Here is a 23,047-nt window from a genome sequence, read left to right as displayed (position 1 = left end):
GTTGCAGCGAACAGCTGACAGCTGTCACTTAAAATGACATACTTGACTTGGTTGTGACTTATAATAATTGACATTTATTATATTGTAGCCATTTGAGGTTAGAAAAATATAAAAACAAGAACCTAAACATGTCTAAATCAGTTGCTAGATTAAAATCCATGAAAAAAGTAGCTGATAAAATAGACCATTCTTCTAAATTAAGAACCAATGTACCAGCCGGTATGGCAGCTGCGGGACCCCCTTTAGGTCCTATGCTAGGACAGGTAACCATTTATTATAAAAGTAAGGAAGCTGTCTAATTTACAACAAATCAAATAAAATCGTTTTTTTTTAGCGTAATATAAACATAGCAGCATTTTGCAAGGACTTTAATGAACGCACTGCTAACATAAAGCCAGGCATACCATTGCCTACTAGAGTCAAAGTGAATTCTGATCGATCATATCAACTTACTATTCACCAGCCACCAGCTTCATATTTCATAAAACAGGCTGCTGGTGTCAACCGAGGTGCTATGCATCCTGGTAAGTAACAGTTTTAATCAAACTACTGGACATATCTAATAGGGCTTTTATTAGTACCTTTTTGATAAGAAAATACCAGAGAATGAAATTTATCGATCCAAAACGGAGAATGAAAATGAGGAAGGCTGAATCCAAGTAAATGGGACAAGGTCCTGGACTGAAGAAGTATAACTCCAAGAATAATAAATAGAAGGGACTTAAGATATCTATGCTCTCTTATTTCAGAGTAGCTTATGTAACTAATAAACATAATACAAATTAATATCTGCTGTATAAAATACTAAATATATTTTGTATGTATACTATTTCAGTAAATGAGATATGTGGTAAAATAACACTGAAACATATTTACGAAATTGCAAAAATCAAATCACAGGATCCACCTTTAGAATGGAGGTCAATAAAAGAAATATGTACAATGCTTTTAGCTACAGCAAGAACATGTGGTATTGAAGTTGTCCGAGATCTTGATGCTAAGGTATAATTATTTTGCTTTACATATGCTTTATTATATATACCTTTTTACATATTGGTCTAGTATGCCTTATTGTCAATCACATCATAAATCATTCAGTCAAAATCTTATATTAGAGGGAAAATATAAAATTAAACAGTTTGTATTAATATTATTTTCATCTTAGGAGTATGGTGAATTCCTTCAAGAAAGAAAACAAATAGTTGAAGAGCAAAAGAAAATGTTGCAAGAAAAGCGTGAAGCTAAAATGTTGAGAACAGCATAGGTTATTTGTTGTTAATTAGATATATGTAGGTAATATAAATTTAGATTAAATAAAACCACAGTAATTGTTAGCAAGTGTTTTATTAGACATGAACAATGATACTAAAACATTTATGAGGTTTACGTATTATGCTATGGATATGAAAAATAATTTCATTTAATTATCTATTAAAATCCTGAGAAAATATTTGGGAACTATAAGAATGTTGCTCAGTCTACATTTTACAACTAAAGTTAGTACTAAGAATCAACAACACCAACCACAACACTTGATAAAATATATTTACCGTAGAATAACACTGCTGTGACATTTGTAATCAATATTGCCATCCTTTTCATTGTCTTTGACAAAACAGAGATGACAATATGTATTAATATACAGAAGAGTTTCAGTGCTCTCATTTTTACCATGCCTTTGGAGGGAGTAGTTTAGGGTTGTGTGACATTTTTCTGTTCACAGCTCTGGGTGGTCGCCCTATAGCATCCTGTCCTAAAGCCTGTACTGTTCATAAAAGGCTACAAGTTTATCTAGGCTGGTTAGAGACACTGCTATCATACTTCTGTCAGTTAGTTTATAATGTCATGGAAAATGACATAAAAGATGAATATGACAAGGCATAAACAAGGATCTTGTGACATTTTTTAACATTGATTGGGTGGGGTCAGACAATTTTGTCTATCCATACAAGTATTACAGCAGTTATTTCCCGGTTAAGATAACACTATTTACAAGCATAATTTATTGAGCACCTAAATTACACCTGTCAATATAATAGACCTATTTTGACTTTCATAAAAAAAAAAATCACATGTCAGTAATAAATTTGAAACATAAAGAATTAACAAAAAAACTATTTTCCTTAGTAATTAATCATTTAATTAGATTACATACATCATATTATTTGTCAAAACGAGCCTATTATTTTGTTATGAATTAATTTCTTACCCTTATTTATCAGAACTCTAATTATCACAAATTACAGTCTGTCGAAATTACAGTCCAATACATACTAAAAAATATTTTCTTCTTCTATTTAATAATGCCTCTATTGCTTATACCCTATGAGATTTCTAAGCTAAAATGTTTATTTGTATTTTTTAATAACAAAAAAAACAAGGCGTAGTTTTATATCTATAGGTAACAAGGCAAGACTACTGTCAGGTAATACTGTGACTATTTACTAAAATATTTTGTTCACAGAATTGAAATAAAATTAGTATATCCGCTGTTTCAAATCAAGAGCTAAATATTTAAAAAAACTTTTACTATAGAAAACATTAAGACCGAATGGATCTTTTCCCAATTTAATGCTTTAATTGAAATTTTTGTTTGTGAAATTATGAAATAAAATTCTTTAAGGGTCTTGATTTGGAACAGAATAAAAAAGTTATAAATATGTTTTTAGTAGTCTTAAATAATTTTGAAATAGTATATAGTCGATTGTACTAATGAATTTGCATTTATCGTCAAACAAGGATATCTGGTCCGATAAGAAGCGCTGCTATCGCTGCTAGTTCTGTCAGAAAATATATAAAACCTACATGATGGCCATAAAAATGGCAGAAAAGAAAAAAACTACATGACAGCTACAGTACGAAAAGGACCTATTGACACTTTTTAGACATTGACAGGAGGGCGCTAGAGCCGTCATACTTTAGTTTGCTTTATGTCCACCGGGTCAGATATCCTTATCAGTTCACATATAAAATATAAAAAGTCTGTACATAACCAAAGTTAATATTTGTACTGCAAGCAAATTATTGTACTTTGAATACTGTTTGACATAAATATTAAGTGGAATGTATACTGAATCGTATTGTGTTCTGATATTTTATATATTTAACGAAATGTACTTATATAATGGACAAAATACTATGTACTAGGGACTATTCGTTCCAAATAATTATATACTGAAGATATTAATCATATCCTAAAAAAAGCAAAATAAAAAAAGCTATCACACATTTAAAACTACGAAGGGAAGACAATGATAGTAATTGCTACTACTTTCTATTTAATAAACATTATACCAGGACCCAAAAGTATTTCATAATTTTTAAATTTGATTTTTTTCGAGAACAGTACTAGGTAACTGGTAACGTCAACAGCGAACAATAAAATAAAAATCTAAACAACAAAAATAGTTTCGATATCGAATAAAAAAATAACAAAAATTACATTCCCTCTGTATCTGGCTAGTTATAAAACTATAACTAAGAAGACTATCTTCTTATAAGGCTTGGTTACTATACGAGTACACACGTCTGGTGAGCTCATTTGCGAATGAAATAATATTGCTCGCATACATAACCTCAATTGCGAAGATATTTTTTAAAGATAAATATGGATTTCAGATTTAAAAAAATATCCATTTTACTATACCAATCTATTTAACACGTCAAAATAATATCGAGACTTTATTCTTAAAATGATTAATGTCCTAATAGTCAAAAAAAATCCGGGCATACTCGTAGTGTAACCCTAGCTAAAATATTACGAAAATAAATTGAAAAAAAAAAAACTATAACCATAAACCCCTCTAAATCTTTGGTATCAACAATCGTTAGTGACGTGAGCGGAGCGCTTCAGTCTGGGTGAAGCTGGCAACACCTCTGGGAGTTCAGTGACCTTGTTTATGGTAAAGTCGGGCAGATCCGATTCCATTTCGTCTTGCTGCAGCGGTATCCATACGGTTCCACCTAACTCTGCTTCTTTACCACCCTAGAAAGATAAACAAAACCAGATAAATAACTTAATTTTTTTTTCATTAATCAACCATTAATTAATCTTCAAATAGATTGGTAAAATCAATCCATAAAAAAATATTATTTGATAATATGCTTGGAAAAAGTTGTTTTTTTTACCTTAATATCTGTTTCAAGTTTATCACCAACCATGATGCAAGTGCGCGCTTCGACGTTGAGCAGCTTGCAAGCTTCTAGAAAGATGTTTTGATCGGGCTTCTCCCAGGGCAGGTCTCCGGAGACCAGGACGCAGTCGAAGTAGTCCCTCAGGTTAAGTCGATCGATCTTCTGCCACTGGGCTCGCGACGGCCCGTTCGTGATCAGACCGAGTAGATAATCCTCCCTGTGCCACATTCATCGACCAGCCTTTTGTTATTCCATGGCAGAGACCATGCTGAAACTCAGCACATTATACAACGAGAAGCGAATGACCTTGCACATTTAAACATACCAAACGTGCAAGAACATTTTCACTTTAATCGGTTAGGTCATTGAGAAATCATATGCGGATATCTTAATTATGATTGTGATGTGTTGACTGTACCCAATTAAACCGTCAAACTGTTACTTTAAAACCGTCAACGCAACACTCGACTTAGCTTAAAACGTTTTTATAACTGTGGAGATATTTTTATAACCGTTATTTGAATATTAACATAGTAGTTTTTAATCAAACTGTAATGGTAATATCACGATTAAAATAAGGTTTAAATTATCTCCATAATTATGATGAAATTTTTGAGGCATTCGTTACCTTCTCCATGGTGTACTTCCTCACATATTTTACATATACAATTCAATACCTAAGTGTTGCGCACGCGGCGCCCCAAGTTTAGTCACTCCTTGAGCAACAACTGAACTGTTGAAAAACAAGTAATTTATTAGCAACATGCGATTAAAGTCAAACCAAACGAGTTGTAGATGCATTCGTAAATATTACATTTAAAAATAGTACAAGCTAATATGCTTTCACAACGTATTGGTGTTGACTTCCTCATGATACATCAATGTCAATGCCTAATGCACTGACAACACAGCATTATGTGGCATGCATATTACGAGTATATTGACTTGATGACTGTAGAAAAAAAAAACAATGATGGCCAATGGCTCAGTATTAATTTCGAAATTGATGATTGAAAATTACGTTTTTGATTACCAGAAAAACAACACTTACCACATAACACCATGCATGTTGTGGTAAGGTTAGTCACAAAACAACATGGCCGAATTTGACAGCAGCTGCACATTATAATGAAAAATAATAAATCAATAAATTAGTTAAGTTCCAATTACAATGACATAAATCTATGTTTATTTCAATTCTTAATTAAATATTGCATATTCAGAGAATTAAAATTTTTGTATATCATTTTGTATATATTTTAGTATCTGTCAAAATGGACCGGTTATATTGTGACATTTATAAAAATAATGGTTCTTTGATGATAAATTTTCAACACATAAAAATGTAATGTATTGGAAGTAAATCTATAATCTCAGAACGAATGTAATGATAGAGGCAATGTCTTTGAACAAAAACCAACATCAAGCTAAAATTAATTACGCACAAAGAAATTGCCACAAAGTATAGAAAAGTATGAAGAAATATTTTAATGATAATCCCCAAAAATATTAATAAAACATTAAATATTTCTGCATAACATTAACATATAAACATATTAAATAGCACACTTACCTTAATGTTTCTAATAGATGTATGACGTCAGGAGTCAGAGCTAAATATTGAAATCTCAATTTTAACCATTCCTCAGAAACTTTTTCTGTAACAAAATTTTATTTCAATTATTTAAAATACATTTAGGTATTACTAATCTTTTAACAACGGCAACGCATCTTTCCTCTGACGTTGCGGATGTCCATGGGCGTCGGATCAAATAATATTAGGCGATTCGTAGCTCGTTGGCCCCCTTCTCCTATAAAAAAAAGGATACTAACTACTTCACACTAATTTTTATTGTGATAATAATATCTTCCTCGGACAATAACATTTAATTATCTCAACCCTGAGCCTAAACCGTGGGACCTTGTTATTTTAGGTACAGCTATATATTATATAAAATACTTCAAGGGAATAAAACGGTCATAATTATTTATAACATTGGCCGAAAATGTGTTTGTAGCTTTGAGAAAAATAAAACTATACAATATTTTTTCTATCACCTTTATCAATCTGGCAGTCGGAGCAATGTTATTTGCGTCTTAGCAAAATGTGGGAAGTTAATTTAATTCGAAATAAAACAAAATTAGTCGTATAAGCTTTCGCGCCCAACAGTCAGATTTTATCAAAGATATAGCTTATAAATATTAGAGTTCAAACAAAGCATTCATAGTACTTTCATTACTTAAATGTGTTATGATAGGATTTGAACTCTGGACCTACGGGTCAATATCATAACTGAAGTCTCTAATCATATATTTTGATAGGAAACATCCACTATCATATGATATAACTAAGACGTAAAACGAAAACAATACTGAATTAACATTATATTATTTTGTTATTATGGATATAAGTAAATATTACGTCAAAGACAAATTACGTAATATAGTTTTTTTATTAAACGAACACGATTATTTTCGTAGAAATAACTAAATCTACGTGCCGTATGTCTTCCGTGTTGTGTGCTGAATAGATAAATAATTTGTTTGTTTCCAATTTATGAATCTGATGTAATATCGATAATACGATAGATATACTAGCTGTAACTGTTCATAGCAGAAAACATTTCCACAACACAATTTTAACGACGACGTAACACGGAAAATATCTGCGTAATAAATACTCGGGATTTCTGGAAATAGTTTTACATCATATGATTCATAACAACCTATCGAATGGACGGATAGAATCGATTCAAGCAAAGTACTTCGTATTTCCTCTGTCCAAATAATTTTCTATGAAAAAGACAGATAATGCTGTTCTTAATTTTTATTATAAATGTCAATCAAGCGAACAGCCTCCTGATTTCTATAAACAACGAAGTGACAGCTTCTCATAGACATTTTCAACAAGTGAGAAGGTTGCATATAAATAGAGAATATTCCTGTACGTATGTGTACAATGTATAAGATATCACAGACTTTCTCATCCCATCATTTCCTTATAAGAAAGCAAGTTCTAGTACTATTCTTATGACAGAATTAATACACAGAAGAATAAAAAGACCGTCCAAAATTATAAGAAATACTCATAAGCAAATAGAAGCTTGTTTTGCAATCACAGTATGAAACGCAATAATTTAACTGGCTGCAAAAGCGTAATTTTTGCTTTTAATGTTGGCGCTGTGCCGAGAGCGGGAATTCACGCGATGCACAATTTAATGACTTCGCAGATTTAACATACAGTACAAAGCGAATGTTTCTGTCCAAACCACAATTACGCTCGAGGTTATTATCTTCGGAATTATGGATTTACGTTGAGTAACCACTTATTTTAAAATGGCCAGGTAGTCTACCAATATTATAAACGTCAATAGTTTGATGGATGGATAGATGTTTGTTAGAGAGTATCTTCGAAACAGCTCAACGGATATTAATGAAATTTCACACAGATGTTGAACATAGTCTGGAGGAACCCATCACTTATTTTATTTTTCTGCGCGGTAGGAGTCGCAGGCGATAGCTAGTTTAAAATAGATCATAGGAATAGTATAGTAATAACTAAATATGTTCATTACTTTCATAGCACAAGGCTAGACTACTAGACTAGATACTAGGCATTACATGATCGTATAACGTCCAATGTTACGAGTAGAGATTTGGGTACCGCCTTCGCAGCGAGTTTTGCGTTTAATCAATACTTCGTTTGTTTTGAAGGACACTATATACAACTGAAACTAAAATATGTTGAGCCTACGATATACTACCTCGTATTCGATAATTTATAGCGTATAACTTATTCAAATGCAAGGCCTGAAGTTTGTTATCTCATTAATATTATAAATGCAAATATTTGGATGGATGATATTCGTTAAAAGGTATCCCCAGAATATTAACTATAACTTTTATCAGATTATAACCACGAAGAATTCTGTCTTGAGACTTGTATAACATCATAATAGCTATCTTTGTTTTGAAATATAATACAATACCCTAAGGAGATGACAATATTAAATACTACAAATATTGCGACATTGGAGGCTCACCGTAATACTAGCTATGAACTTATTACAGGAACTAAATTTTTTTTTGATAGATAAAAGTAGCGAATATGCATTGGTTGATATTAGAAATATTGAAGTGATTGGATACTTACTAGCAATATGCCTGTAGTTCTTCGGCAACGAATTGCGCCATAAGTGAGCCGGCCACTCATCCAACGCGTACGTCTCATCGTCTGGTTGGGCTCTGAAGGTGCTCAGGAATGTGGCAGCGCTCTCCGACGCAATGTCTTTAGGCAGCCCATACTGCTGGTGTAATATCTCCACTAGCTGCGGATTTTAAATAGCTATGACAGATATTTGCGTACACATTTATATCATATCTTCCTGTATCACGGAACGACAAATCAATCTGGTGGACGTATGGACGTTTGAAGGTATTTCCAGGACGGCTAAACAACATATAGAACATAGCCTGGAAGACCACATGGGCTATTAATATTGTTTTCAATAATAATAATTCGGCGCGGACGGAGTCGCGGGCGACCGCTAGTATGTCATAATGTACTTTGTATAGTTCTCAAACATATTAGACCAATAAAGGGCTATGAATTAAGAGAAAAGTAGCACATACTCTGCTGTGTATAAGTGGGAAAAGGACAGATATAGTGCTGCAAAGTAGTGCTAAGTGAAAGTCCCAATCTTCAGTCTTGTATTATACTTATCATTAGCTCATTGGTTTGTATTCCTATAGCGGACTACTTTAACATTTCTGTCTAAAATTCTCGTCTTTCTACTGTTAGGAAGAAAATCCAATACTGTACTGCCGTAACACTAGCCTTACTAAATTGTCGACATTTATATCACCAAACAAATTATTCTGACACTTGACTTTTTAACGAAAGCGTGCCATTCGCGCCAAAGGATTCTAACTAATAACGTTTAAAACTACACAAAGAAAGACGATCTTGAAGACTCCTTTTTCATCTATGATTAGATTATAAATTTATTACTGCAGTTTTCTAATAATATTATATTAATATTTCACCCACACAGCTCTTGCTTACTAATTATACCATTAAAAACAAAAACAACTCATCAAGAAGCTCAGCCAAATTGAATGATGAAAATAAATTAATGTCATTTGTTAATCATACACATGAAAATAATTGCACAAAGACATACAGGAATGTGTGACATGACTAAGTAGAGTTGGGTAGGAGAAAAAACGATGACGAAGCAAATTATTTAGAGTGGCAATATCATACAGAGATGTGGAAAGGAAAGGTGATAATAATAGTATTATGAATAGCCATAAAATAAGTATGGGTGAAGAAATATGAAATGTAGGAGTACAATAATAATAAATAGAAATCCTAAACTCTCTTACAACTGCTTTGGTTTATGGGTGAGAGTGATTAATTATCATTTTATCCCGGAAGCAAGTATTGTGGCAATATAAATGTCTGCACAGCATATGCGAGGAAGTGTTTGAGCCAGGAATAGCATGAGGTTAACGGACTCAACTCTTCGTTCAATCACCTGTTCTTTGGCAGTATTTCAACTGAAATCTGATATTGACATTTTACATATTCTTAAACTCACTTTTAATATTTATAGTTAACATAAATACAAAAACTTTTTCTAGTAATATCTACTATTGTATTGCAAAAAAGGTAAAAAAAAGGGAGACTAATCCTCAGGTTGCTACTATCAAACTTTATCACATTCAATTTAATTGTCACTGTAATGTAAAATTAGGAGTGATAAAATTATTGTAAAAAATAATCTTTTTCTTTTTTTTTGTGGGTAGAATGGAAATAAACAAGTATTGAACAATTCTCAAATCCTTTATTATATAATCTGTATCTTTGTTAATGTTTACAATACAATGCTACCAGCAGCATAATGCAACAACAATAATACTTACAATATTTACATTAACAATCACAAATTTAATGCAAACAACTGAACATTCAAAATTAAGTACTGTTAAATTGTCAAAGTAAAGAAAGTCCCAATTTAAAACAAATAGTTTAGTCTCCAAAAAGCTTTTTGCCTAGTTCCATAAACCGATGGTTTCTGCACATCTTAAGAGCACCGCCTTTCTTTAGAACGGGCTTCACACTTTCATTAGAATCAACTAATCTGCAAAGGAAATCTTCAAAAGCTGATTTAACATTCGGTGGCAATGTTCCAACTTTCACCTTTACAAGCATTTCAGCTATACCTTCAGCCCATCCACTTTCTATTGCAAATTCAGAAATCCATGGTACAATAGTCAGTACTCCACTCATTGTTTGCATTCCCAAAAACCATAAATCTGCAATTTCATTCCAATGTTCTTTGTATGCCATTGATACTACAAGAGCATTGGGGTCATTTGACTCATCAACATTATAAGCATCCCACAAAAATCTAATAGTAGACTGAATGTATCTACAAATTGAAAAGTCATTCTTCTTCACTTTGCTACTCTGTTGTTTTAGCAGCAAAAGACCCAATACTGCCAAGTGCCCATGAAGTACTAGGTTTTCCGGTATGTTCTTTAATTCAGGCAAATTGTTGAAAATGAATTTTAAGAGGGTATTAAACAGCATACTGTTTTCAACCGCTTTTGGTGCCAAAACTGTCAGGTTCATAAATATATTGCATAGGCTGACCATTGCTGCTCTTGAATCTCTCATGTCATCCAAAACCTTAGGATCCAATTCGGGTTCTGGCTGAGTGCGGGCTTTGCCTCTTTCAGATTTTGGAATAGGTGGTTTCTTATAATGGACAATAGACCAATGGAAGTTCATGGCTTCATAGAGTATATCTTCTTGTTTCAAGTTGAATACAATATCTCTCGCCTTGTCTTCAACCACAAGATGGCAAAGAGCAGGTAGCATTAAGCGCAGTAAATCTATTTGTCCCATCAGGCTTATGTCTGTATCCATAGGCTCTCCTTCAGACTTTGTTTTTTCTGCGAGTTTCCTTGCTCTGTATGCATGGAAAGAATCATTAGCCAATGAAAACATGTAAGGCATCAGTGAATAGATTTGCTCCCTCATTGCTGTAGTTTCTTGTGCAATCCATGCAACTAAAACTCGGACCATAGCACAAACAAAAACTTTTTCACTGTCAGGAAGTTTGTCACGGTTTTTGTCATTAGATACTTTTGTGAGGATTGAAACAACAGCATTAAATGCTCCTTTAAAGCTGGTGTACACTGACTGCTTTTCCTTTTGCTCTAAATCTAACTGATCTGTAGCCATGTAGTTGATAGACATTTCAAGAACAATGAAGCAAGCAGTTACTAATTCTGCATTAGCATATGCTTGTTTGAAACTCCTATCTTCAAGCTGCATTCGAACTTCAATCGCACACAACTGCAGAAGCAAAAGGAAGAATTTTTTTGGATTCTCTTCATCCAAAAAAGTCCACTCTACTCCAAGAAGTTCAATAATATTGGCAGCTAGTTTGAGAGCAGGGTCTCTTTGATTCTTACCAATTTTGCTGGTAAGTATATCATAAAGAGCTCTGTATATACTCTGTGGCCAAGTCTCATCCGCTGCACCGGGTACAATAATAAACTTGTTGCAGCTGTACAGAAGTGCACTGAGTATTGTGGCCAGTTCAAACTTCCTCTCTGATTGATCAGTAGCAAAATCCAGAGCTATTTTATTGACTAGTGCATGGAACGGTTTAGGATCGCTTCCCCATGCAGCAGGACCATACCGACTAACAAGTTTAACAAGAATATTGAGGGCTTCATCAGTTTGGAAACTTTGGTGAGAATAGATTTCAGACATTTTTGTAATAGCTCCCACCTCTATTAATGCCTTTTGTCCAGCCTCCTGTTCTGCAATGCATTGTAGACAAGTGTAAGCTTCACTTATTATGATCAGATTATCATCATAGTCTTCATTGTCTGAGGTTTGTACAATGTCTAAGAATACTGGTATATTTGCAAGCATCTCTGGATGAGTTGCAAGTTCTGGTTCATTACAGAAGGTGGTCAGAATAGAAAGGGCAAGCGATTTGTACACAGAGGGTGGGCAGTCGTCCACCACATTGTTATTTGTTAACAGCTTCTTCAGAAACTTAAAACCGATAGCTTCGAACAAAGCTTTTCTTGCTTGAGAATTGCAATCCTTCCCCTTCACCAATTTTGTTACCATGAAGAGTGCGGCAAATTTTTCTGTGTCGCTTTTTGCCATATTTATTATAAGAATGCATTTTTTAATTGATTCTGGTATGTCGTCCATTGTCACAAATTGCACGAAACGATCACAAAACGCAACAGATCGCGGTCCACTGAGACGAGGGAGCAGTTGAATTGAGCGAACACTGTCTACATCACGTTTATAATTAGCGCGGGTTCTCTTCCAAAATATCTAAATCAGGCCGTCTAGCTCACGTTCTCCAACTACGAAAATCCTATTTTTAACACACTGGAACGTGAATATATAACACGCGGACTGCAAGCAGTAAAGCAACGAACAGTGTAGGATATCAACGACGTAGAAGCGTGCGGTGACAGCGCGCGCAGCGTGGATTCGTTTCTAACTTATCCATGACCGTGGCAATGTCACAATTTTGATAAAATAAAATTACAAACCTTATTGCATGCTCGGCTGTCTCCTTTTCTTGTTTGTATTAATGTATTGTCTAAATCGAAAAATATAGCTGAAACATCACAATTTTCTACGTATTCACTATTCATCTTTCTAAATTTATTGATTGAAATGCTATTGGTAACAAAAAGAAAATGTTGCGTCAATCACTCCGCTCTCGTCGTCAAATAATACTCGTTTACCTCCCTCTCTCAGTAATAAACGTAGTTAAAATTTTCCGTAACTCCACACGAATATGTATAAAAGCGCCATCTTTTATTGCGTAGCGGTAACATTTCTAAAATGAGACAAACTCAAGCTCTTGTCAGCTTATTCTCCTAGATGGTATTACTGAACATTTGAAAATTGATAATTTGTTTTTGCCTCCACAAATTATCCACTTCTATATCAGAGAACTTAATAGACTTTTTTTTGGTTCAATGGAGTCGTTCGACTCACGGTTATTTATTTTTCTTCATAACTAACAAAATAATACAAAAGACATATAACTAAACGTGCTTTCTATTTTCAAGGCTTGTGAATTAATAACCTAGTTTAGTTCGCACGAATTGAACAATCAATGAATAGAATATAGGTAGTCGGCGCGGAGTGCTCGTGGCATTTTCATTAACTTCCATTTGCCCGCTTTCCTAGTCGTTTCTCCGCGGTTAATAATAAAACGCGTCATACAATACGTACCTAAAGATAGTATAGTAAAATCAATAAAATCACTGTTACAATTGTTTTAGTCGCATGGTGTAATTTTTAGAATAATCTAGTTGGAGGGAACCGGCTAAATTAAATCTAACTACTGACTGAGAGTTGATAAATGGCCAGGGCTTGCCTTAATACATTCATATCTTATTATACCTTAGGTTTACTATCATTAACCCTTTTGTTCATTTTGTATAGTATGCCATACATACAACTTTATAAAAATATACGATCAATATAAAATAATTTTTAACTAATTTTTATTTACTTTGATTTTTGCTTTTCTTCAAAAAAGAAATCTTGCCACTATAGGGGTTAAAACGCATTTATTTGTCAAAAATATATGTAATGAACATATTTTATGCGAAAGAAATATATAAAAAGCAGTTGATAACAAATAAGGTGAAACTTTAATCAGGTAAGCGAAACCCGCGCTGGAAACAGCTGCTTCAATTTGAATATCATGAGCCAAAGTTACCCAATTCGTTTACATCATATTAGACAAAAAGCACGATCGTTGGATTGAATATATAAACTAGAAGACTAGATTGAATGAGTTCTAGGATATGAGAATATGTTACATTTTAATGCATAAAACTACATTGACTTTTGCTTTTTCATATTTTATTTATTAAAGTATGGGATTGTTTTCAAATTCGATTTATAATTAAATGCGATAATGTTTTACCAGTTAACTTAAAATTAAATTTGAGATAAACAGTTTTTCCAAAAATATAATATTTCTAACGAGATTTACCCTAAAATGCAGTCTATGTTTAACATATTTATTGGATTGAGACAAGATATAAAGGGGGTCAGTATACCCTTGCAAAGTTTTAATGACATTTATCAAGTAATACGTAAAGCTGTCTTTCGAAACTTCGCTTATAAACGTAATGGAATCACGTCAAGTCTTTAACATGCTTTCAGTGTCAGTGCAAGAGAGTTATTAGAGGAGAGGCATACGTCTAACGTCGTTTACAAACTTTCTTCTGATTGACTGACCGTGTTTTGTTTTAATTGTATTATATAAATGATGGTGCAGTTGAAAGCTTAGCTACAACTTGTTAATGATTTTGCAAAGTTTCTAAGTTATATAGCTGAGAGGATGTTCCTTTATACTCTTGATAAAACCACGACTTGAAGTTGCAACTATAGTTGTTTTCGAACTCAAAGGACAGTTGATTTATATATAGAAGTCTGCGAGAAAACTATATCTATGATAAGAATAGATTATTGAGGTAGAGATGGTGAACATTTATTATTTCTATTTAATACAGTTATTATACTGCATTAACTCTCTTCATGGATTTGAGGATAGAAGACATCGGAGACGAATTCGCTTGTTATATTGAATTTGGAAGTAACGAACTGCGAACAGTATTTACTTAAAGTTGCGCCACCAGCTGCGGGTAACGAGCTAGGCGCATGCACACTTCAGTTCTCGTGACATGATCTTTGAATCTCCTCTGAATAATTAGTAAGAGATATCAACAAAAATCCACATTATTTTGTATCATAGTGCTGGCTTGCCTTAACATGTGGAGCATAAGAACATCAACGCACAGCCAAAGACCTTTTTGTCATCTCACATACTGTCCTATCGTGGGTCACAAGCCCTACCCTATGAAAGTAGGTAACAAGGCCTTGGTCAACCAAGCTGGATTAATGTAAATAGCTTCACAGATGTATGTGCATGTATTATCATGTTTATCTTTTAAAGTGGAACACATGTTACATTTTAGGTTAGATTAACAATAAATACTCATTCAGAAAATCCCAACGATGAATCTATTTGTTTTTAATCACAGTGTTTTTGCCCAGAACGTTCATTATTTTGTCGACATCGTAAAAGTTAAAAATTCAAAATCGTTTTAAAAATATGTTTTCATAGCGCAAAAAAATCACGCAAATTAATATGCATGAAGAGATACGATATATTCGTTTATGACTTCGTACGCGTGAAATTAAAAACTAAGGTAGCCTATGCATTATTCCAGACTGTAATCTATGTATATTTTAGCCGACCTGGGGTTACGTATTAAAAATATCCACACATCCATCCATACGTTCATTCGTGCTTTCACATTCATAATATTAGTAAGATAAAAGAAAGATTACGAATCGATTCATACCACTCACGGTACTCCTCTCAGTCGTTCAATAAATACAGTATAGTAGTAGAAAATATTGCTCACTTGAAGTCGCGTTATGAGAATCGCTGACTCTTGCTCGCTGAACAAAGTGCTTTTATTAACAACAAGTGCGTTAGGGTAACTTCGATGTGAAGCTGTTGCCTTATTACCAGGCATTCGTCGCTCTGAATACAAATGCTTACGTCACTTTGTGAGTTAAAAAGATTTGTGCAACATTTGGTATTGTAAAATAGAAGTTTGACATTAAATTTATTTATACATTATGTTTACGAAGAGGCACATTTAATAGTCAATTAATAACTGTGTGTGGTATAAAGTATAATAACTCCTTGTTACTTTTTTGAGGTTATGTTATATAATAAACAATGTTTCCAAGTTAAATATAGATTAAAAATAAGAGTAAAACTGGCAACAGTTTCCGCCGACATGGTCGGAATGTAAATAAGTTGTGCAAATACTAATTACGAGGGACATTATTGACAATGAATGCTACAATTCAAACAACCTTTTGGATTTTGCCTTTACACAAATAAAATTATAATTTAAATATAATTATGGATTTAATGAAGCATCCTTTTACGCCATAAATCGACTTATGACCGAAAATTTATTGTTTGTATTGACGAACTTCTATTTTTTATTAGATTTTCAATTACACAAGACAGTTTATTTCCGTTTAAAGAAAAAATTCTACAATAATAATGTGGACTAGATATATTAAAACTTTTTAAACTTTATGATAACTGACCCACTTACTTTCACAGTCCCTAAGTGTAGATTTTTGACACTAAATTTACGCTAAAGACCATTAAGTGACTGTTTAATATAGCACAACAGTAAGAATATATAGATAATTCTATCAATATTTTACCTTACGAAACATATTAACCAAGGGTAAAATGGACATTTGCTGCGTAGTAAATTTGTCTCTCTGTAGGTGGGTTGAGGGTAGGTATGGTAACGTGAGCTCGGTTGGGGACCTCATTATAAACTTCTAAGCTGTTAGGATCGGCGTTGTTAAAACGAAACTAATACTACCCACCTTACTGTTGGGTATTTTGTTATTTGAGATTAAAACATATTCAAATTTTTATACAAGCTATCCCAAATCCGAATCTTACCTATACTATACTGGTTCCTTCGTAAATAATAAAATTTTTTAAATTGTTTTACATTTTAAAGTAACAAAGGTTATCAATAAAATATGAAAAAAATTATGCAAATAGTAAATCAGTTTGATATGATTATTTACTTCGAGACCTATGTATTGAAATGTTAAATTTAATAAAAACTAACAATAATAATAAATATGTATAAATTGTTTTTGCTATTTTTAGCTATAATTATTTTATTACAAACATTATGAAAGATCTTATTTAATAATGCAACACAACGAAATTGTATTTACAGAAACATAATCGCATTATATGCGATATGCATTAAAATCTCCACAGGAATTAAATTAATTTGCTTAAATAAATATACGCTTTCAAACTTAATGTAAGTGCGGTATACAGAGTTAATATTTGTGATTCCATCTCTATTGTCAATACATTGGTCTACATACTTATTATTCGTACAATTTATTAAAAGGGAAAGAATAAAAAACAACGTATGTTTCATAGTCTTTATAAACTTTATCAATAATATAAATAAAATTGGTGTGTCTGTTTATAATATTGAAATAACCATTTTTACTACATGTATATTAAGATTAACATTTTTTACAATTTTTGTTTGTCTGTCTGTTTGTTTCGGCTAATCTCTGAAATGGTTGGACCGATTTTGACGGGACTTTTATTGACAGGTAGCTAATATAATAAGGAGAACTTAGGCTACGTTTATTTTAGAATTTTTTTTTAATTTTAGAAAAATAATACAAACAAAGGCAGTAAAAACACAGGCAAGTCGCGGGCACATGTATTAGCTATAAAGTTAATAAAATTAGAGTGTCTGTACCGATCTGTATCGAAAACATATTTCGTGTACCCGTATCCGATTTACCTAACCTGTTACGATAATAATTTTAAAATATTTTTGTCACAATGTTGGTTGTCACATGCACTTACGTCACGGGCAGTTGACTTCCGGTCGTCAAGTGAAGTGATTGTGGATTGCAATTGTTACGTGTTTTAGTGTCGGTGAGCCGTAAAACCATCTAAGAGCCAGGACATCTAACATGGCGACGAGGAGTTAAAGTGAGTACACAATAATGTTATCTTATAAGCAATAAGAAAAACAAAGAGGGAAAGGTTGTTTTTTTAATGTATTTCGTGGCTCAAGGTCATCGGGTGCGGGCGGCACGTTGCAACTGCATAGTGCCCTTCCCCCTGCATAAATTAAGCCCCGCTAAACCTAGCATTAACTTTCTTTAGCGTCTCGTTCGGTGTTTCCAGCCGCTAAAAGATTTGAAAACTTTAAAAGGTTAGACTCTATAGATTATTATAATTAATAATGAACAGATTAATTTCACGTTGTTTATTACTAATACGTTTCGTTACATCACTATTATAAAATAAAATTAATGAATGATATTTACATACACGTATTCTTGAAATAAATCTAAATATATACAATAGAAAAGTAGATAAGTATTGTTAAATCACAAGAAAAGTACAAAGTAAAATATAAAAGTCAATAAAGCCAAAAGAGTCCTGTGACTAACATTACGTCCACATCATTTCACACGCTTTCAGGACGGCTCTAATAAATATGTCTCGTGAACAAAGGGGGCACGTTTTACTTCACAACGTCCGCGCATTGCGCTCCAAAAGATTTACTCAATCTTCTGCCTTTCATTTTTTTTATTTCACTACGAATTACTCACTTTTATTTATCTTTAATTCATATGTGGGTTTTATTTAGACAACGTCCTTCTCAGTTATAAACTTCTTCCATGTTAAGTTACATTTGTAGTAATAAGTTGATTTAATTTCAGTCCAAATCGATTGTGTAACTGTTTTTAAGTTCTAAAAACTAGTGACATTATAGAAACTAAGTTTCGATACGACATATACGTCTACGGACATTTATGTTATGAAGACAAATTACAACAAAATAATCGTTTTTAGACATTAAAGTCTTTGTAAATTCCTATCATAGACATAATGGCGGCTTGAATGAATAAATATTTAATAGCGTAACATAAAAGAATGTCAATATTATAAAGTATTACAAGATCAATAGACTATTCAAACATTCTACTTCAAATGTTTAAAAAAGGATTTACAAACTGCATAATATTAGCATACAATTGAGATTACAATGGTCCTTTACGCTTGGATATTTCTTATAATCCACTTCGAAACTGAATATAAAACATTTGTTCCTTATTTTGTAAAGAGCTCTCTAACTTTACATTGAGTTGCTCAGACTACATTGTCTTGAGAACTTGTTAAAGTAACTTATTTGTATTCACTGAAGGGCAAAAACAAAGAAAAGGCTAAAAACATTTAAAATGTAAAAAAATACCTTTTGTGTAACACTGGCCTTTAGAAAACTATAAAAACAGAAGAATCAAGAATTTACTGGATAAATATTAAGAGTCCAACTCTAAAAAAAATAGATTATTTTTATCGCACGCTGTTATTAGACATAACTAGAATTATGATTATTAAAATCTATATATATAAAAGAAAGTCGTGTTAGTTAAACTATTTATAACTCAAGAACGGCTTTACCGATATGGCTGAAAATTGGTGAGGAGGTAGCTAAGAGACAGGAGACGGACATAGGATACAATATTTAATTTTTTTTCGATTTTATACCTTGAAGAGCTGCTTTTTATTTAACTTATCTATATATTAAGTTCTTTTTTATAAATCCTCGCGGACGGAGTTGCGGGCGACAGCTAGTTATATATAAAATGCGTAAGTGTTCAATTGATTATGCGGTGTCTTTCAAAATACGATGTAGATAAATAAATAACAAAAAACTAATAGCTGATACATATTGGTAAAACATATTTTTTATGTCCACCTTGACGTCCCTAATATAAATCCTCGGCGGCGGTGAAAGGGTTAAAACACGTTTTTAACAAAATAGTAGTCTATTGCTGTATTTTTAAGAGTAAAACAAAAAGGATATAAATAAATACTTTTTTTAATACTTAGCAAAGGGAGAATAATAGAGTAAGAGAGAAATAGAGTATTAAATCGTATTGGAATATTAATAGCTGTCTTAGAAACAATGAACATGGTTGAGATGTTTCAGACATATTAGTGTGATATCATGTTTAGATATACCCGTGTGTACGTATCGTAATCGGCTTAAGCTTAGCCTTACTGAGCAAGCCTACATCAATAACGTAAGGAATAATGCAACCTATACGTATTAATAAACAATTGAGCGTTATCTATACTATAATAATATATTTAGAGGGACAGTTTGTTTGTTTGTTACTTTACATTGAATCCGAAACTACAGAACTCATTTGAAAAATTATGACCTGGATGACATATTAATTACTAGATTTTTTTCTGCACGGAAAAAGGTCGTGGATAATTGCTAGCGTATAATAAATACAATACCAATAATTTAATCTTTTTGTTTTATATCTTAAGTAAGTCTCCTTCAGAAGAAAAATGGTGTATTACTTATCTGTGGTAGACTGCACAACAGCATAACTGGCTATAATAAAAAAAATTCGAGATTTGAACGCACCTTGCACCGAATCTCCTCAAGGTAATTTTAGATGTAACGAAATATTGTTCCGTTTCACACAAATTTTAGAATTATTCAATTGACTTTATAAAAATGTTCCGCCATATTTGATAAAATATTAAAAATGTCACAAGCAGATGTAGAACAAAGCGTTAAAATTGAAGATTAGATAGAAAAAGATAAAAAGTAAATGACGCGGAAGTCCGAACAAAGGCATGAAATACGTTCATCACGCAGGTGTAGGAAATTGAATTTCATAAGCGCAAATCACACAACCTCTATTACCATATATGAGAAAAAGGTGACATTTCTCCATTTCTGAATATGAAATAAATGTCATCGTAATTTTTTATTATATAAATTGTAAAGCAATATTTGGTATCCTTGTTTTTCGTGATAGGATTGTTAAAGCTTGTTTTTTATACCAAGCTACATACTTTTTAAATAATAATTTAAAATAAAGTATTATGCAACAGTTCAGCAGTAAATTGTGAATATATTATTAAATAATTTCATCAAATCTTTTATTACTTAAATGTCACTAACTTGAGAATCAAATTGCAGACGATTGAATAACATCTGGTGATTACTATCTATGGCTCACAAAGTTCGCAAGTCAAATTTATCTGTTAAATGGTAATACGAAGTAAGTATAATTTGCTCTCATGAAATTCAATTTTGTGCCCCTTTTCCTTCTTTATATTCAGACTTCTGCGTGATTTAACTCACGCTATTTTGTACGTCGACATGTTTAATGTCCCATGTTTGGTATAAATGTGAAATAATTGTTTTTTTCTTTTTTTTTAAGGCAACATATTAAAATTGTTTTAATAGCTTTAAACCATACAGGAATTTGGTGTATTGTGACTCAAAAAATGAAATAAGAATTGACTATACTTATTAATCGTCGATTAGTGAATCTGCATTATGACATTTTTAAATGTAATAAATATTGAATTGTCTAGAACAGTTATAGAAAGAATAAAGGTAAATCACGCGGAATCGGAAACACGGGAAGGATAAAATCCGTTCGTCACAAAGAAGTGGCAAATTGAATTCCGTAATCCCAAATCACTCAACCTCTACTGCAATTTCCGAGAAAAATGTCATATATCCTTAAGGATAGAGAATATACTGGCTTTTTAACAAAATAAAGAACTAAACTTATCTAGTTTTTACGATTAAGAAGTATAAAAGAAATACCTAGAGTTGAAACGTCTAAGTGTAGTAAAAACCACGTTTAACAGTAACGTTTTTCATCACATTTTCTCATTCTTGGATTATAATTTCTGAGGAAGATAAAACCAAATGTTATAATTCTGAAAGAGGTCTCAGCAAAAAGTTTTCATTGGATTTCTTGGAGCAGATTGTGTTGCGAAGTCATTCGGGTGACCTCCTCATTTGTATTCACGACCAGCTTGCGGCCAGCAAATCGAAAACGGACACTTCGAAATGAACGAAAACAATAATAATAAATTTATCAAATCTTGTTACTCTTCTCAATATTATATTAGCTCTATCGCTATCTTTTATCATAAATATTAAACAACGAATAGATCTTCTGAATCTTCAATCAATAAAATAACCTATTTACATAACACCTTTATTTTATAATAACACTAAATCCATTTTAAGTTGTGTTCGCGTTCGATTCGTTTATGTCTAAAAGGTACAAATCCTAACAACAAGACAAATTACTGGCCATCCATGTTTCATTTCGTTTCGATTCCGGTCTACTTTCGCTGCAGTGAGCTACAGGCGTATGAATAGTGCAGGATATTCGTGAGACATTGTCAAGATGGGCAGTGGATAACGCTTCCTCCGGCAAACATCGCATGTGTTATCGCCACCTCGCATCTGACTTGTCCGCTTAAGCTGTCCACTGCACGGTTACCTAAGCCCTTTTGTCAGTTTCATTTACGTGAATAAATACACCTAAATATACAAACATTATACTTACTAACATTTATTTGTTATGCTTTAACAAGATAAGCATTTATGTAAGAACAATTTGCGTACCAAACATAAGCGAAGAAAACATTTATTTTAGATACTAGCTGTCGCCCGCGACTCCATTTGCGCGATATTAAAAAATATAATTAGTACTCACTGACACTTCGCTCTTATTGGTCGCAGCGTAATGTTATATAGCCTAAAGCGTTCCTCTATAAATGTTATATCCAACAAAAAAGATCTTTTCAAATCGGACCAGTAGTTCACGAGATTAGCGCGTTTAAACAAACAAACCAACAAACTCTATTATATAGTATAGATTTTTGCATTGATTATTTTTAGCAAGTATTCTCGCAATTTCATTAGTAAGGGTAAATTCAATGTAAAATATAAATATATTTTGTTAATAACAATCTGGAGAATGGTTAAGGAGGTTATTTAAAGTACGGTGAACCGTCACCTCATTAGTCTGGCAAGACGAGCGTGGACAGGACAAGTTGTAAGGTTATTCTTTATTCGCTATCTTCCATGTGCCCACTCAGTCGCGTTATGAATACAAGATTTGTGTGTACGTAGTTTTGGTTATAATAATTCAACATGATATAAGTTATAAAATACAATTTTTTAGTACAAATTTTAATGTCAACAAAACTAAATAAATTATACGATCTACTCGTATTATAAGGATTCAAACCCACGTCTCATCCAGATATTAATATCACTCAATTAAAGTAAGTGATCATAAAATATTAAGCAATAATTTAGTTAGTTAATTTATATTCTGGAAAATTAATTTTTTTATAAGTACAAAACAAATATTGATGATGGAATC

The 23,047-nt window shown here is 32.4% G+C and overlaps 2 protein-coding genes and 1 long non-coding RNA gene across 3 annotated transcripts; 2 read left to right on the top strand and 1 right to left on the bottom strand.

Moving 5' to 3' along the window:
- The first annotated feature begins 47 nt into the window (after positions 1-47).
- On the top strand, positions 48-3,785 carry mRpL11 (mitochondrial ribosomal protein L11). The gene is made up of 4 exons (XM_013315314.1): positions 48-263; positions 335-524; positions 836-1,002; positions 1,166-3,785. Exons 1-4 carry the CDS (start codon positions 129-131, stop codon positions 1,262-1,264), a joined length of 591 nt encoding a protein of 196 aa, XP_013170768.1. The 5' UTR covers positions 48-128; the 3' UTR covers positions 1,265-3,785.
- LOC106120110 (neurochondrin homolog) lies at positions 2,292-12,933 on the bottom strand. The gene is given in 6 exon segments (XM_013315315.1): positions 2,292-3,985; positions 4,129-4,351; positions 5,708-5,792; positions 8,288-8,458; positions 10,219-12,366; positions 12,732-12,933. Coding segments are annotated over 6 exon segments (2,904 nt in total). The 5' UTR covers positions 12,841-12,933; the 3' UTR covers positions 2,292-3,817.
- A 7,701-nt stretch (positions 12,934-20,634) lies between these two features.
- LOC106120072 (uncharacterized) lies at positions 20,635-21,828 on the top strand. Its single transcript, XR_001227980.1, has 3 exons — positions 20,635-20,752; positions 20,827-20,908; positions 21,112-21,828. It is a non-coding gene; the product is annotated as an uncharacterized LOC106120072 (long non-coding RNA).
- The last annotated feature ends 1,219 nt before the right edge of the window (positions 21,829-23,047 follow it).

Source organism: Papilio xuthus, unplaced genomic scaffold (assembly GCF_000836235.2).
Source record: "Papilio xuthus unplaced genomic scaffold, Pxut_1.1 DF826961.1, whole genome shotgun sequence".
NCBI classification, from domain to species: Eukaryota; Metazoa; Arthropoda; class Insecta; order Lepidoptera; family Papilionidae; genus Papilio; species Papilio xuthus.
This window is presented reverse-complemented; position numbering and strand designations above follow the sequence as displayed.